The 16865-nt window shown below is 45.1% G+C and overlaps 2 protein-coding genes across 2 annotated transcripts in view; both read right to left on the bottom strand.

Annotated features, from left to right (window-relative positions):
• Positions 1–11661, bottom strand: part of ADAMTS5 (ADAM metallopeptidase with thrombospondin type 1 motif 5) — a 48045-nt gene extending 36384 nt beyond the window's left edge. Inside the window, exons 1-2 of the mRNA XM_045585345.1 lie at positions 9726–11661; positions 351–483 (exon numbers count right to left, since the gene is read on the bottom strand). Of these exons, the coding sequence (XP_045441301.1) occupies positions 351–483; positions 9726–10886 (1294 nt within the window). The 5' untranslated portion in view covers positions 10887–11661. The remainder of the gene's footprint in view (positions 1–350; positions 484–9725) is intronic.
• LOC123652798 lies at positions 11497–13270 on the bottom strand. The gene is made up of 3 exons (XM_045585214.1): positions 13218–13270; positions 12014–12523; positions 11497–11668 (listed from the first exon to the last, which is right to left on the bottom strand). The coding sequence occupies exons 1-3, from the start codon at positions 13268–13270 to the stop codon at positions 11497–11499; spliced, it is 735 nt and encodes a 244-aa protein (XP_045441170.1).
• Positions 13271–16865: the final 3595 nt, after the last annotated feature.

The following is a 16865-nucleotide window of genomic DNA, read 5'->3' as shown; positions in this document are numbered from 1 at the left end:
GTCAACAGAGTCTTGAGTAACCCCTAAGAGGAACATCTCTGCATTCCTCGCCAGCTGTGACAAATCTTCTCGAAGAGTCATTTGAGGATGCTTAAAAGACAGTGGCAAAAGCAGATTTCTCTTATGCTTTAAAGTGACAAGTGTCAGACCGGAAGCATCTACTGCGTGCCTGACTTTGCCTCCCGTCTCCCTTCTTCGTTAACCCTGAAAGTGCAAATACAAACAAATGTAATCCCGAAGGCCGCCTGTGAACCGGGAGAAATCTGGAATTCCCTGCCAAGCATTTCAGTTCCCGCTGCAGCTGTTACAAGTGTTTGATTTGGCGAGGGAAGAGAAAGGGCGCTGCATACCAATTTCGTGAGCCACAGTGAAAGCTGCGTGGAGGCCGTCGTCTTCAATCACAGCACAGCTGCGCTCCGGAGAACATATGGTCCCAACGTCTGCCATTCCCAGGGTGTCGCATGAATGATGCCCACATAAATCCTTCCCAGGAGAGAGAAAGAAATCATTAAAATCAATTACCATCCAGAAGGGTCCACCTTGAAAAACCACTTGCTCGCTGCGAGAGGCAACACTGGGGGATGTTTATGGTGTCACCTGTTCTGGCTCTGGGAATGTTCCAAAGACAGACCAATGGCATCGACTCGTTTAAGCTTCTCTGGACTCCAGAGGCACCGGAGGATGAGGGGACTCAATTCCATTAAAAAAAGATATCGGAGGATTGGAGCTTGTCCATTATGGTAACAGCTGGAGCCTTCTCCAAGCTGTAGCCCATGTATGCAGACACATATGTCATGGACCACTTTCACATATGGTCATGCTTAGGGAAGCCTTAATAGTCTGGCCTAAATGCATGCTAACTTTATCAGAAGCCCGGCCTAATAATTTATTTTCCATCACAGGGGCAAACTGCAACCACATACTTGTGGCAGAATATCAATGTATCAGTAATTTGGATAGGAAGCTAAATTGTAATCTAAAGCATAATTCCTTAAGCATCTCTTAATTTCCAAATGGAGTTGTAATTTCACAGGTCATGTCTTCAGAAATGTATGCATTTAATGAAGTATTTCTCAACCAGAAAATACATTTTATATATTGTGTTTATATAAGTGAGTGTATGCATTTTTTGGGTGAGAAGTTGTATATTAAGAGATCATAAAGGGGAACATGATTATGCCCCCACTAATGGGTACAAGTTATAGATTTCGATAAAAGAGACATCAACAGACAATTTAAAATGGAGACGTGTAAAGAGAAAATATAAGCCAATTTTTTTTGCATGATAGATATATCATGATAAACTTTCCTTAAATGCTATTTGAGTATTAATATACATTAGAATTTCTTGTGCTTGCCTATGGTTTTCAATAAAAATTAATCGACAGTGTGCAATTTATATCTGAAAAAGCAAGTTAGTACCCTAGTAAGCCACAGTTAAATAACTAGAATGAAAATATTTTTAAAAAATTATTAATTACTATGAAAGATGACAATGTACTAGTTGAAATGACATGCACAGTTTCTATCACAACTATCATCTTACTATCTCCACTACCACAATGTCTGACTTATAAAAGGAGCTCAACAAACATTTGCTTAATTGAGGTGAATTTTGACGTATAATCAGACACAGTGTGTACATCTTACACACCTTTAACAAGCTGTATGCTAGCTAAGCAAGCAAGACCTCAGTGGACTTCTGGGAGATAGCACAAGATGTTATTACTACATATTATAACTAATGCCACCTCCTCACTGTCAACATATTCTTCTAACTCTTCTCTATTTTGCTGCATAAAAATCCAACCACAGTAAAAAATAAAAATAAAATAAAAAAAATTAAATGATATATCCTATGATCTCTCTAGTACATTTTCAGGTTCTTACTATGTGTTCCATGCATTATGAAATCCCAACTGTGATGAATTACACTGTGGCTGCCATCTTATTATGCTAGTAGTTCCAGACAGTGGAAATCTGAATCAAATCACCAAACCAACAGTAGCCTACCAAAGTTTCCTGTGTATCCTTATATGCCATCCTGTGGGATCTCAAATTACAGCTGTTGAGAACAAATTAGTAGTTTTTAAAATTGAAATTGGAACACACTTTTGCCTAATAATAAGTCTTAGATTTAATAGTATAGTACAACACATTTTTAAAATCCATTTCCCCCTGCTCCCCCAATCCTTTTAGTAGCTTTAAGACCAAAGATCCAGGTCATGGTTTAAGCAAATTGCTAGACACTCTCTAAGTTTATTTCTGCACACATATACTTTTTTAAACCAAGACTTGTGTTTATCTCCACAACTTGGGGTTCCTTATCTTCAAGTAGAATATTAAAATTTGATATTGTTTCCTCTTCTTGGAAGAGCCACAGCAAAATAGAAATGGTCTTCCTATTCTGGACAAAATTTAATCTGGATTTTAATTTCTATATGTTTGCTGGTAATGAATTGCTCATTAGAGGCCATCAGTCCTCCTTGTCCTCCTTGAATTGCATTAAATGCATTTGGCCCTTTGCCATGGAAATGCGTGCATGTGACAAATTTATGAACAGAAGCAGCTATTTTTTTTAAACACACTGATTAAACCCCATGATGACATAGTCACACTCTCTATATTTCTGTCACTAGAATTATGTAAACTGGCAGCCTTTCCACTTAATTCACACAGTTTCAAACACTGGCAGCCTCTTTATGATTTCATCCTCAAGATTCACAGCAAATGCATGCATTTCTAGGTGATCCAATGTTCATTCCAATGTATTAAAACCCAACTTGTGCATCAGATCAGTAAGAGTACAGCACATAACATTACACTCATGGCTATTTTTTTGTGGTGATTTATATCAATATTTATAAGTGAGAATCTTATTTGAAATTTATAAGAATCTGTATTATTATTCACAGTAAAAGTAAGAATACTGTTGGGACAAAAGTATTTCTCTACCCATCTACCTGGATTTGGGGGAGGGGATAATGAAGAAATGTGAGTCACGTACAGTATTCCCATGAGATAAATGAATTGAAAGTGCTGACAAGAGTTTTTCTGATTCATTAGTGTAGATATGAAGGTAAGTTAGATCTCTGTTATGTTAAAGAAGTTCTTTTCATACAGGATCAATATTTTCTCACCATGGTGTAGACAGACAGGAATGCAATGGGAGATTTAGTAAAAACTAAAAAGCAAGGGTTGCAAGAGTATGCAGAGATTTAATCAGTGGGCTTGTGATGTGGCATTGGCTAGGAGATAAGCCTGGGACATTGTGTCTAACCCAGAAATAGAGCTGAAATGGTCAGCAAGACTAATGAAGGCTTGACAGGGAGGTAGGTCATTGGCATGGTCACCGTTCAATAGTTTGGCCATAATGAACATGGCAATATCTGTGACTGGTGGAATGTAGAAGAGCTCCTGATTCCCCAGACCTATTCCTGCAGGTGGAGTTGGGGACAGGGAGTCAACGAAGTATACAACCTTGACAAGCTGAGGCCAAGAAGACAGCACAGCCTGGGGAATCCTGGCGGTCAGGACTGATGAGAAAAATGAACCAAGCAGGTGTGTGAACATGCAAAGTGAAACAAGGAACAGGAGTTGTAGGATTTCTTGCCTTGCTCAGGAGCGAGGTCTCTCTGGGATGCTAAAAAAAGGAGTGAAAAGGAAACACACGCCCGTAAGAGCACAAATCATCACAACTGCAGCAACAGCAGCCAAGATTAAGGAAGAATACCTTGTAGAAGAGAAGCTTCTACAAGTTGTAGAAGCTTCTCTTCTACAGAAACAGAAGCAGCTTCTGTTTCTATGTACATCACCACCTGGGAAGGGCAGGTGTAGAACTCAAGGGGAGGTTCAACTAGCCTCAAATGTCTATATGTCTGTCCACCCAAGGAAGAGGGATTAGTGATAAAAGATTAGTCTCATGCGGAACATATTTTAGTCTTAGTATTACACGAACATACATTTACATACCACAATTCCTAATCCCTGTGAATCCAATTCTTCATCTGTCATTTGGCTCTCTGGCTACCCCAATTATAAAGGTCTTGATTTGGATCTCAGTAGAGACTACGTTAATAATGTCTATTGGTCCACCCATTACAATAACCCATGTTTATACAATCTCTATCCATGCTTCTGCTACAACTAAGCAATACCACACACACACACACACACACACACACACCTCAGATGGATTAGGGGCCAAGAGACCCAAGTGTATGTATTCCTCAAACAATTATGGTATGCCCACAATCAGCCAGATACTGCGAGGTGCTGACACTGTGGTACACAATAAAATAAGAGCTGATCCTGACCCTTAAGAAACATGAGAATCTGGTGGAAAAACAGAATTGCTATGAGAGTAACAGATTGTGACATGCTGTCTTGAATAGATTGTTGAGGGAGTGCAGAAGAGGATTTGTGGGAATCAATAAGGGTGTCTGGAAGGAAGTAATTGGATCTGGAGGGACAAACAGAAGGCTGACAGTCTCAGAATAAGGGTACTCAAACAAGGAAAGATTGGTGAATCCATCAGGAGATGGTGAATGGCAGGGTCTGTTTTGGAAATGGCAGGAAGTTTGTTGGGGGTGGAACAGACAGGATTTGTTAGATTCAGGAGACTTGGGGAAGCTGGAAAAATAGTGTAGGCCCACCTAGAATTCCAAGACAGGACATTTTTTTTCTGATAAATGTATAGTCAGAAGAAGGGAAAGAAGGAATGGAGCAAGTTGGGGATTGAGTGGAGTAGATGCTTGGAGGAGTCATTTTGGAGAACAGAATAGAAGCTAAATAGAGATAACAAATGGAAGGTCAACTGCTTTTAGTTCTAACCTCTACTAGTAAGAGTCATTATGTAAGTCATTTATATGCTTTCAGACAAAGTTCCTTCATCATTAACATAAGGAATTTGGACCAGGTGATCTCTGTGTCTTTCCAGCAATACATGGTTGGTATTGTATGAAAACATTCAATTTATAGATGGAGAAATTAAAGCTCAGGGGTAATAAGTGTTCAAAGTGGGAAGTTGAAACTAGTGAAGCTGACATTCAACCTATGTCTAAAGACTCCAATTCCTGAACCTACTTTGCCATGGCACTATTAGATCATCATACATGTTATTCTTGACATAACTCTTATTTTTTACATTCATAAATTGTGCTTGGTCAAGCAAATTCCTTTTTTTTTTATTTTGGCAATAGATAGATAATACAGCATAGTCTTTATCTCTATATTGTGTTTGGTATAACTCAATAATTTAGAGGCACATTAAATATACAGAGTGCACAAAGTTGTTCAGGAAAGAATATAGAAGTGCAGGGTAAGAAAGCTGTGACACCATCAACTTGCCTCTCTCTCTCACCTGCCATATCTGATAGGTGAGTCACTGACTCCATCAACCAAAAGTCTCCTGTAACTGTCCTCTCTTTCTCATTCATTCCATTATTCCTTCCTGACTAGACCATCATCCAAGGCTGGTCCCATTGCCTCTTGTAACCTCCCTACCTATATGCTTAGACTCCAGATCTTTTTTTTAATGAATTTTATTTTTCAATTACAATTTACATTCAATATTCTTTTGTACTAGTTTCATATGTACACACACTATAGTGGTTAGACAATCACACACTTGACAAAGTGTTCTCTGATATTTCCAAAACACTAACTCAAAAGAATATATGAACCCCTATGTTTATTACAGCACTATTTACAATAGCCAATCCAAGTGTCCATCAGTAAATGAGTGTATAAAAAATTTGTGGTACATGTATACAATAGACCCTGGATCTTAGAAGATTCCTCAAAAATTTAAAAGATACAATCTTAGCCTCCATTCATCCATGCACAATGCAACTTAAGCTTCCTGTCAGCCTCAACTGCACCTTCATGATCCATCTTGTCCAGTATTTCTTGAATATCTCATCAATTTTGGCCCCAAATCTTAGCCTCAACATTCCTTCTGCCAAAAAGGATGAATTAACTCACATCCACCTTACTTTAACATTTCTTGACTTGATCTCTGTTTCTCTATTTTCAGGTGTCATTGCTTTATAATGTTATATTAGTTTCAAGTGTACAATATAACAATTCGATATATGCACATATCATGAAATTTTTACCACAGTAAGTCTACTTAACAGCCATTTCCATATGATGACAGTTATTTCTTTCTTGTGATGAAAATTTTAAGATCTATTCTCTTGGCAACTTTCAATTCATCAATCATTTTTCAAATGTCAACTAGAGCTGCTCAATCTGCTCCAGTCTTCCCATTTTTGAGTTATTTTGCCTTGTATTAATTGGGGTTCACCTATAGGCTATAAATCCTTGCTAAGGGTTCATTTCGGCTTTAAATGGGACTTGAACTCAAATATGAGATTGATTGTGCCAGTCCAGTCAGCAAGCACATAAGAAAAAGCACATCCTTCTGTCACCCCGAGCATCTGGTCTCCTTGTAAGAAGCCAGATGGGAAAGAAGATAAGCTATCAGTGGAGTCCCTACCTCAGCATTATAAAACACAACATACAGAGAGGTGTTAGCTGAGAGACAATTGCCTATGAACTACCTCACTGATAAGTCATAGTGAAAGCAGATGAACCTTTTCTATTGCATAGCCTCCTAGCTGGTTCGGTTACAATCCCATGCTTTCCATCCAGGGATGAGTGAAGCTGTCATTGGTGTTGTCCCCTGCCAATTTTCTTATCAAGCAGGCAGGAGTTTTGCTTCTCAAGAAGAGTGCATGGTCTCCAAAATGGGCTTAAGAGCTTATCTTTAAATAAACTACAATAAAGGAAGAAGCTAAGAAGAAGGAAAGAACTCTGGAAAGTACAATTAAATCCTGGGGGGATTGGGTTTCGACTGTTTGATGGCACCAGTGGTGTGAATTCCAGCAGAAGTGCCATTCCAAAATGAAAAAGGACTCGTGCCAGAAAGCTGACTGGTGCTAAAGTTTCTCTAATTAGTACAGTACTGAGTGCTGGGGGACAGTCCTGACAACGAAGCGTGTCTGTGTGATAAATGAATGACTAGCACTATTCTGCTGACTCCCGGACACAACGCTCAAGGTGGCCCCGGCTAGTAAACAGCGGTGGAAAACACATCCTCACACAGTTGCTTCATGCCTGAAAAACAAGTAATTTAGCAGAAGACAGCTGGACGCAAAATTTGAACGGAGCTCTGAGCCCATCAAAACATGGATTTCATGGCTTGGCATCTGGCTGCTAAGCAACGGGTTTATGACATCAAAACAGAGTTGTAAAAGTAGGATCCTGGTGCCAGCTCTGGGTAGTTCCCATTGAAAAGAAAGAGCTGCGAGCACTTTTTTTTTTGCTAGGTCTGAAGAGATCTGATTTCCCTGGGATAGAGGAGAGCTCAGATCATTTCTCCTCTAGCCCAGAATGTGTTTTCCACATTCTGAAGTATTAGGTGGAGATTAATTTTGCATTTCTGAAGTAGTCTCAAGTGCATGCTGCATAAGGGTCTCTGAGTATTTTTCTCAGCTCTTTAATGAAGAGCACTCTTTTAAATGAGGTGCATGTATGCATAACACACATGCTTTTCAGATACTTGGTTCTCATCCAGTTTGATGCATATACCAGAAGGCCAGCGCCAAAGTGAGTGGCAACCGCTTTACTAAAAGTGTGATTCTGCTTGGTGAGGAGGCCGTCGAGGACCAAATAGGAAAAAAATGTTATTAAGATACTCATTCACAATAAGATAGACTGTTCATCTATTTAAAATATACCGGTAGGTTTCAGAGCTTGGGAAAATAGGAAATGGTAGCTCCCCACACTAAAAACAAATCCAGAAAAAGCAGCAGACATCCTTTAGAATCACTGACCAGTTTTCCCTTTTTCAGGGAAGCAATTAGGAAAACTGCGGGGCAGGAGGTAGGAAGGAGCGGTCTCCTATTCATTTTTATTTATTTTAAAAAATTATGGAATGTGCGTTTGCATTTCCAAAGGAAAGGGAAGCATTCAAATGACCTACTCTTTGGAGCAGTTTGCCTACACGAGTATTTTTCCCTTTGTCTTTACAGAACTTCCTTCCATAAACTCTCTGGAGCCTCCTACTTGGCAGCCTTTGGTGATGTAGCAAAGCAAGAAATCCAGACATGGAAAGTTGCTAAAAAAAAAAAAAAAAAAAAAAAAAAAAAAAAAAAGAACTTGGAAACCAAAGAAGAAAGAAATAGTTTTACAGGAGAACTTCACACTGAAGGCTGCAAAATGAATGTTCTTCCGTTTCAAAGGTGAATGTTGTGTGGAGAAATGAAAGGATGTATCCAGGAGATCAGTTCATGAGGTGACAGATTTTCCATGGGGCATAGCACTGTGTTCTGCCGCATTCTCCCTAAGCTGCTGCCCTCTGCCGTCTTCGTTTACTTGTGGTTTACATGTATCATATGTCTACCCCATAAACTACAAGGGTTCCTCCACTCCAAATGTATCAACACATTTTCTTCATGCCAGAGGCACCTTAGTAAAAAAAAAAAAAAGGGGGGGGGGGTAGGTTTGCTAGTGGAGCTCCATGATTCTAAAACCTCCTGCAAGCCACCATTGCATTTCCTATTCTAGCTCTGGCTGCTCCATTTCCACCCAAGATTTTGCATACTCTTTCAAAGTTGCTAATCCTCATCGATACCAGGTGGATCTCAAACATTTAAAGAAGGAGCTTTAAAAGTTGCTTTTTACCAGACATCTGAGAGGCACAACTTAAAACGACCAGTTGGAGAAGAGTTGTGAAAATTGAGGCTCGGAGCTGAGCAAGCCAGCCCCACAACCAGCCCGGACGTTTGTGTCTGAATGTCACACTCACATGGTGTCTCATGATGGTGCAAATAGAGATTGTGTTCTCCCCAGAACCTCTGGCCTATAAAGGTCAATGCCTTTCCTATTCTGTCTTCCTTAAAAGATGAAATCCTGAGAGAACATTCTTCCAAGAGTTAAGAACATTCTTCCCCGTGTCTTAACTCTTGGCCCAGATCTTTCCACACTAGGGGCCTCAGAAACATTCATCCCAAAACCCAAAAATGGAAGCTGGACTTGACCTTTCACTGAGTAGGCAGCGCTGCATCCAAGCCAAAGGCGTTGCCAAGGAACCTCACAAGATTGGGTTTCTAACCAAGGAACCTCACAAGATTGGGTTTCTACATCCTCCTCACCCTCCTGCATTCCTTCCTTCCCAGGAATGAGATTCCAACTGGGTGGACATGCAAGAACCTCCGCCGGAAACCAGACTGAATACAGAGTCCTTCCTTCGGAAACTCTTCCCTCCGCTGGAGATGGAAGAGGCTTAAGGACGAATGTAGGAACACCACCAAGGAAGGTGATGGATAAAAAGCACTACCGTGGATGGGCCATCAAGCCCCTTCCATTAAGTTGGACAACGTTCTATTTTCCCTGATTTCCAAGGCAAACTTGCTTCTCCTCTTTCCAACTTAGCTAACTTCATTTCCCCAAGCATTCTAGTCCCTTCTTACCCTATGTATGCATCGATGACACCATATCTTGGACTAGAGACATCCTGCCTGATGATTGATTGATTGATTGATTGATTGATTGTCTAAGCAGTTCTGGGGGTTGCTGCAGGGGTTACCCTGAATACAGAGGCAGAGTGGGTATCCTGCAAGAAGCAGGTAAATATATCCAGAGTTTTCGGAAGATGTCAGCAACCAGTATAGGATGGCTGTCCCAGCTCCGTCTATCCTCTACCCGGCTGGACCTACCTGGCGCGTGAAGAGGATGGCGGCATCGTAGTGCTCCTCGTGGTCGTCCCCCAGCTGGTTGTGCTGGTGCTGCCACTTGCAGAAGTTCTTGAGCGTGGTGGCCGCGTTCTTGCTCACCTCCAGGCTCTTGTCCCTGTCGCCCAGCACCACCACCTTCACCACGGCCAGGCGGACGTGGTTCTCGATGCTGGCGTGGCTGTACAGCCGGTTGGCGATGGAGGCCAAGGTCAGCAGGTAGTGCTGCAGGCCCCGGCCGTACAGCCGCGCCATGGACACGTCGGCCACCAGCAGCAGCTCCACCTGGCGGGCCCGCGAGATGGAGCGGCGCCGCCGCCGCCACCAGGTCTGCGGTCCCTGGTCCCCATCCGACGGCGGCGGGGGCGGCGGGGGCGGCGGGGCCGACCTGTCATCCAGGAGCCGCGGGGCCAGAGTCCAGCGTCCGTCTGCGCTGCCGCCGCTGCGCCGCGAGGGGCGCTCGCGGGGTCCCGCCGGGGCCGCGGGGGTCTCGCAGCTCGCGCGCGGCCGCAGGGCCTCGAAGCTGAAGCCGTCGCGGGTGTAGACGTGCGGGACCCGCGTGGACCCATCTCCGTACGCGCGCCCAGCCTCCTCCGCCTCCTCCTCCTCGGCCCGGGGCCGAAGCCACAGCGGCTTTAGGGTGTAGCGCGCGTGCTTGACGGCGAAGAAGCCGTCCAGGCCGCCGCACAGGTCGAAGACGGCCAGGGAGCGGGGGCTGCCGTCCACCGTGCCCCGGTACAAGCAGCGGCCCCGGCGGTGCCCGCTGGTGGCGCCTCCCGGGGGCGCCAAGCCGGGGGCGCCCAGCGATGCATCCCGCTCCAGGTCCAGCAGGAACCTGCGGCCGCCCGCGTACACCAGGTAGCCCACCTTGCCGCCGCCCGAGTAGATCTGGTCGATGTTGTGCACCAGCCCGCGGCTGCTGCCAGGCGGGGGTTCCGGGGGGCCCGGAGGCTCTGCCCGCTCCGGCGCCTCCTCCTCCCCCCGCGGCAGCGGCCGGCGGGGCTGGGCGATCGCGGCGGCGGCGGCGGCTGCTGCCCGGGGCCGGGGCCGGGCGGTGGGCGCCCGGGCAGGTGCGGCGGCGGCGCCGGCGGCGGGCGGGGGCAGGCGGAGCGCGCACAGCAGCAGGGACGCCCACCCGAGCAGCATAGTGCGCGGCCCGCGGGGAGGGGCTGCGCGCGGGACCCGACGGGTGTCTGTTATTCGCTCTGCAAGGTGCCGGGGCGGGAGGTGGGGGTTTGCACACACACACACACACACACACACACACACACACGCTGCTTGCACGCTTGCACGCTTGCAAGTTGAGTCAAGTGTCCTGGGAGGAGGGGGACCCAGTAGCGCCAGCCCGTCCGTCCGTCCGTCCGGGCTGCCGCCGTGCCAGCGTGCGAACTTTTCTTTGTTGCTTTGGCAAATGTTGGGATTCGTGCTCCGGCAAGAAGGAGAGGAAAAAAAAATAATAAAAAAAATTAAAAAAAAAGGGAGAAAAGCAGCCGGATGGTGGAGATTCAGCAACTATGAGAAAAGGGGGGCGGAGGGGAGACCCCAATCCTCTCCAAATTGCAGCCAGGAAAAGTCAGGCTGTGCATCGGGCGGGCGGCCCGCCCCCCCGGGCAGCTGCCCCGGACCGACCCGCGGGCAAGCGGGGGCTCCACGCTCCGGAGCCCACTTTTCTTGCTTATTGGGTGGCTCTCTTCGACTCGAGTGGCACCGAGAGGAAAGGAGGAAAGCAAGAGGAAAAGGCCATGAAAAAAAAAAATTAAAATGAAAACGCCTGCAGCGAGCCGGCGAAGCGCGTCCGGGTCCCCTCGGGCGGGCGCGGCGTCCTCCGGGCCGCGGTCATCCCCAGTCGGCCGCTGCGGGCGCGGAGAGCGGCGCGCGCTGTGAAGATGCGAGGCGGCGGAACAATGCATTTATAGCGGCATGCCATCCTGCAATGGCAATTTCAACAATTCGTCACTGCGAGCTGCCTCTTAAAGGGAGAGAGAGCTTCCCCCACCCTCCCTCCCTCCCACCCTCCCCGGCCCGCGCCCGATCAGACGGGGGAGGGCGGGCAGGGGGGAGGGTGATCGAGGAAAGGGAGACTGGGAAGGAGGAAGGAACCGGGCGAGGTGAAAGGAGGGAGCGAGGACAGGGTGGGGGCAGGGGGGTTGGCGGGGGGAGCAAGTATTTCGGTAAGGAAAACAGAAGATCTCCTTGGCCTCCTTTAAAGCCACAGCAGCTCCGGATTTGCCTGCTATTTCACAACGCGCTGGGGTTGGCTAACCTAGGCTTACCTCCTCTCCTGAAGGGGTGTTTGGGGTGTGTGTGTGTTTAAAGTTACTGGGATGTTTCGAGTCTCTCCCTGCCTCCTTCTCTGCAGCTTTTCTTGTCTTGGGTAGGAAGTTCCTGCCGGAAAGTTTTTTCCCCCGTTTGCACGCCGGCCTCTTAAACGGTGCAACTCCAAATCCACCAGCAAAAGGCTTTCGGCATCCCGTGCGCCCCCTGGTCCCGCGCCTCCTCCCAGCCGTCCAGATCCCGAATTTCTCCCCCTGCTCCCACCACCCAGCCCCATTCCCAGGCCGGTCCCCGGGTGAGGGCTCCGGGTGACTAACTTCTCCCAGCCACCAGCAGAGGGGCAGGGCAGCCGGTGCCGCAGGCGCTTCCTGGCTCGTCTGCTGCGCCCGGAGCTATGCTGTGCCCCCAGCTGGGCCGCCCTGGCTCTGGGAACTCCACGCCTTTGTGTGCGAGCCGCGGGCTCCCCTCTTTCTCCAGCGTGCTTTGCATCGGTGTCCACAATCTGCCACCTAATCCCAGATGTCTTTTGCTTTGCTTTGCCCTAAGAAGGCTGGGCCAGAAGGAGTTAACTCTTAAATATATATATATATATATATATATATATATATATATATATATATATATATGTATATGTATATATGTATATGTATATATATATGTATATATGTATAATTGATTTTACACAGAGAGGAATCGAGAGGGAGGGATAGTTAGAAACATCGATGAGAGAGAAACATCGAGCAGCTGCCTCTTACACACACCCCCACTGGGGATGTGCCCACAACCAAGATACATGCCCTTGACAGGAATTGAACCTGGGACCTTTCAGTCTGCAGGTCAATGCTCTATCCACTGAGCCAAACCGGTTTTGGCCAGAAGGAGTTAACTCTTGAAGGGAATTGCGCTCATTTTTAACATCGTGGTACCCACACTTCTCTTCTGGCAGCCTAAGGAGTAATAATAAAGTGATCCATGCTGCTGTTTGTATTTATCTCTCCTACAGCAACCAGTGATCGCCCTAGGCCCTGACTTGCTGTCCGTCTCAGAAATTCCTTTCTGCAGAGAAAGAAGACCTGGGCTGGGCGGTAGGGTGATGCGGGTCAGTGGGATTGTCACTGTGCCTCAGTTGTCCCTTTTTTGTCTCTTCTGGTTGTCCACTCTAATAGGAAGAAAAAGAAAACCCAGTGACTTTGCAGCCATTACCTGGTACCTGTCAGAAGGTCTACTGTAGGGGCAGGAACATTCTCCTCCCCCATTAGTCTTCACACAAGTAAGGGAACGCACCAGTGAAACACGGAACCGGCATGATTAGCACATTTCTGTCTTTCCATGTGTGTTTAGTGTCCAGGGATGCAGAGACCTCTGTGGTATTCCTGGATCCTGGGTATGCGATCTGATCAGTTTTCACGGAGAGGACCAAGGAGGTCCTGGGCCGATGGAGGTCCTCAGCGTGGGAATGAGCCCCAGGATGGAATCCTGGAAGTGCCAGCTGTGGTTCATGGCCTGTGCCTGGTGCACCCTCTGGAGCATCTGGGTGGCAGGGAAGTGAAACATGTCCTGAGACAGTTCACGTTTATAATGGAAGCCATCGCTGGGGTTGGGGTTTACCCAACAACCCCTAGAGGATTCTGAAATACTTCCAGAACTGGGAGGAAGTGGCCATTGCTGAAGGACATTGTCTTTTAGTCCCCCCACCCCTCGGTGGCTCCTCCCTCAGTGACGTGCCCATGGCCAATGCTGCAGGTTGAATATTTTTGAGGAATCAGATATTCAGGATAAGTATTGGAAGGAAAACCCAGGTTTCAGCAGGCTTCTTTGTGCCGCCAATAGCCTTCACGTGTTGTGGGTTTGCCTAGAGAAAGCAATGTCTCGCCTGCCAATTCCAGTGGAAAGCACTAGCGCCATCTCTAAAACAATTTCAGTCATTGTAACAATTTCAGCATTGTTGCTCAAAGGATCATTTTGATTGGCAGTTTAGATGACAGTGGTTTACATGTATTAATGACAATCATTTGCATTCGCAGACAAGAGATTATTTAGCATGTAAAGAAATTCTAACTGAATTTTCTTCTTAGTGGATGTTTTCCCGTTGTTTCCAAAACACTACATTTCTCACATGAATCATGCCTCTGAATTTTATGCCTAGCTCTATATTTAATTTAATAATGACATTAAATAATCTACTCATGCAGATTATTTAAATGTTTAGAAATACATTGAAGAAAATGATAGAAGCAGATAAAACTCCAAAGGTGAACATCAAGAACTAAATATTTATAGAACCATATACCCATAAGGAATGGTATTCTTCCAGTTTAGAAATATAATGAGAAATTCTTACATATTCAGATAACTTATGCTTGGATTTAACTTCATTTTTTTGTTCATTTGGGTACTTTACGAAGTACAGTTGGTGGTGATACTTTTAAAATATAACCCTCGTGGGTGAGGATGAACTGCTTTGTTCCAGAAAGAATTCATGCCCTCTCAGTCCAAGGAAGTAATTTGCACTGAATGAAAGTAGCTTGCAGTTATTTATTTATTTTTTACAGTAGAACGACAAAATACATTAGCAACCATGTTCAAGTAGACCAATTGCTAGGCTATTATTTCATTATTCTGGGCAGCAGTTTTACTTGTGCATAATTAATGAGGAAGTCCCACTGGGTTGACAGAGTGTCTGATCAAGCCTGATCCATAATTTTACATTTCCCGAAAGGAAGAGAGAGACTTCCCACTGCAGACTGTTTCAGTGGGAAGTTATCTTGGAGGTTATGTAAGGCAACTCCCTCCACAGACCAGTGAGAAACTGAGCGTAGAGACCGAAGTGGTTATAAGGCCCATGAGTGACCAGCTCCTTCAAAACGTAAGTCCCTTACTCCCTTGATTGGTGCTCAGTCTACAACACCTCTTAAAATCTACCCAGTTCCACAAATATCCATGGAAGGACTGCTGCAAAGTGCTCCATGAGGGTCTCAGAAGGCGTATAAAGACGAATAAGCCATGATTCATGTTCTCAGCAGCTCACAGTGCCAGAAATGGAGTTAATTATACCAAGAGATACTTGGAATATGAGCCGGAAGCTACACGTAGAGAGGGAAGGAAGCAAGAAAATGGCTCCTGCAGGTTCTCCATGACGTGTGTTTCCAGTACAGCTTCACGTCATAGGATTTGTATGCTGTATTTTCTCGAATTTCCACTTGCCAAAGTATCACTTCCTTCCTCTCCGGCATCTGTGATTTTAATGGGAAGAGTGAGGAAGTAACAGACAATAAAGCATTCCCCTCTGAACAACACCTGCTCCTTACCTCCCATGTAGGAGAATTTTTTTTCGTCTCTACCCTGGACCTTGCAGTATTTTCAGCTCCATTAACATCATCTTCCTCAGTGGGAGGATGGTAGAAGCTGGGAATCAAGCACTCCACCACTACGTGAGGCCATCCATGCAAGCCACCCGAGAGACCTTGGGCCAGCCGTTTCCTCCAGTGTCACTTAGCTTAGCAAATTCTAGTTTTCATAAGACTTTCCTCAAAACCACAGGTTATTTTAGGGGCCTCCTAGAAATGCAATCAAGCAGTATTTGTTCTGTGACTGGCTTATTTTTCACTTATAACATCTTGCAGGTTCACCATGTCATCACACACAAAATAGTCAAAGTCACAGAGGCAGAGAGCAGAATGATGCTTGCCAGTGGCTAGGGGCAGGGAAAGGGAGGAGTTGTTGTTCAATGAGTATAAATTTTGAGTTTTGCCAGAAGAATAAGTTGTCGAGATCTGTAGAACATCGCGTCTGCAGTTAACAGCACTATATTATACACTTCAAACACTACTAAGGGTAGATTTTATGTTTGGTTCTTACTATAAAACCAAACCAAACCAAACCAAGTGTTGCACTTTGGGAATATGAAAAGGAAATGGATGAACTATGCTAGCTTTCATATGAATCCTGATGTTTTAAAGAGTGAAACTATATCTGAACAGTCCTTCTCTTCTTTTCCAGCCTTTTACCTCCATCCGTGTCTCCTCTTTTGTTCCCCAGTGGTCTAACATGCATCTTTGATATATATATATATATATATATATATATATATTTCAGAGAGGAAGGAAGAGAGAGGGGGAGATAGAAACATCAATGATGAGAGAGAATCATTAATTGGCTGTCTTCTGCATGCTCCACAACCTGGGCATATGCCCTGACTGGGAATTAAACCATCACCCCCTGATTCATAGATCAATGCTCAACCACTGAGCCACACTGGCTGAGCCTAACATGCATCTTGATCTTGACACTCATTAGACACACCAGGCACGTCAGTATGGATGTGCTCACACACACACTCATCCAAACTCAGTTTGCCCTCGAGGCTGCACTGACTGATAGGTAGAAAGTTCTGATCAAAACTGAGATAATATGAAAAAGGATTTTACCAAATCTACCCTGCCCCTTGCAAACAATGTTTTCTTGGGACCTGTAGTGTGGAGATTTTATTTTTCCAGGGACCATTCCTGCATTCCTGATAAAACTCAGAACATTTTACCTGCTGTCTGTTCAGGAGCAGTCAATCTGTGGTGATGGATAACATATGCTTCGGAACCAGTTTTACCTAATAAAAGAAAGTTTTGGAAAAGCTACATTTTCATTTTTCTTATACTCAGGCATTTCATACTGTCTAAAAGTCTTTGAATGAATAATGTACATGTGTATTATTTAAGACATACAGGTGCTCTTGGTAAAGCAAAATCGACTAGTCAGTTTTATGCTGACCAGCTGTGAAATGTTGTTTTAGCTTTTCTCACGCAATTATGTGCATATTACTTGCTTTTATGAGTTACCCCAGTTCTGCTTTTTTCC

This window comes from Pipistrellus kuhlii, unplaced genomic scaffold (assembly GCF_014108245.1).
Source record: "Pipistrellus kuhlii isolate mPipKuh1 unplaced genomic scaffold, mPipKuh1.p scaffold_m20_p_2, whole genome shotgun sequence".
Taxonomy (NCBI): Eukaryota; Metazoa; Chordata; class Mammalia; order Chiroptera; family Vespertilionidae; genus Pipistrellus; species Pipistrellus kuhlii.
Note: the sequence above shows the minus strand (reverse complement) of the source record. Positions and strands in the feature narration are given on the sequence as shown.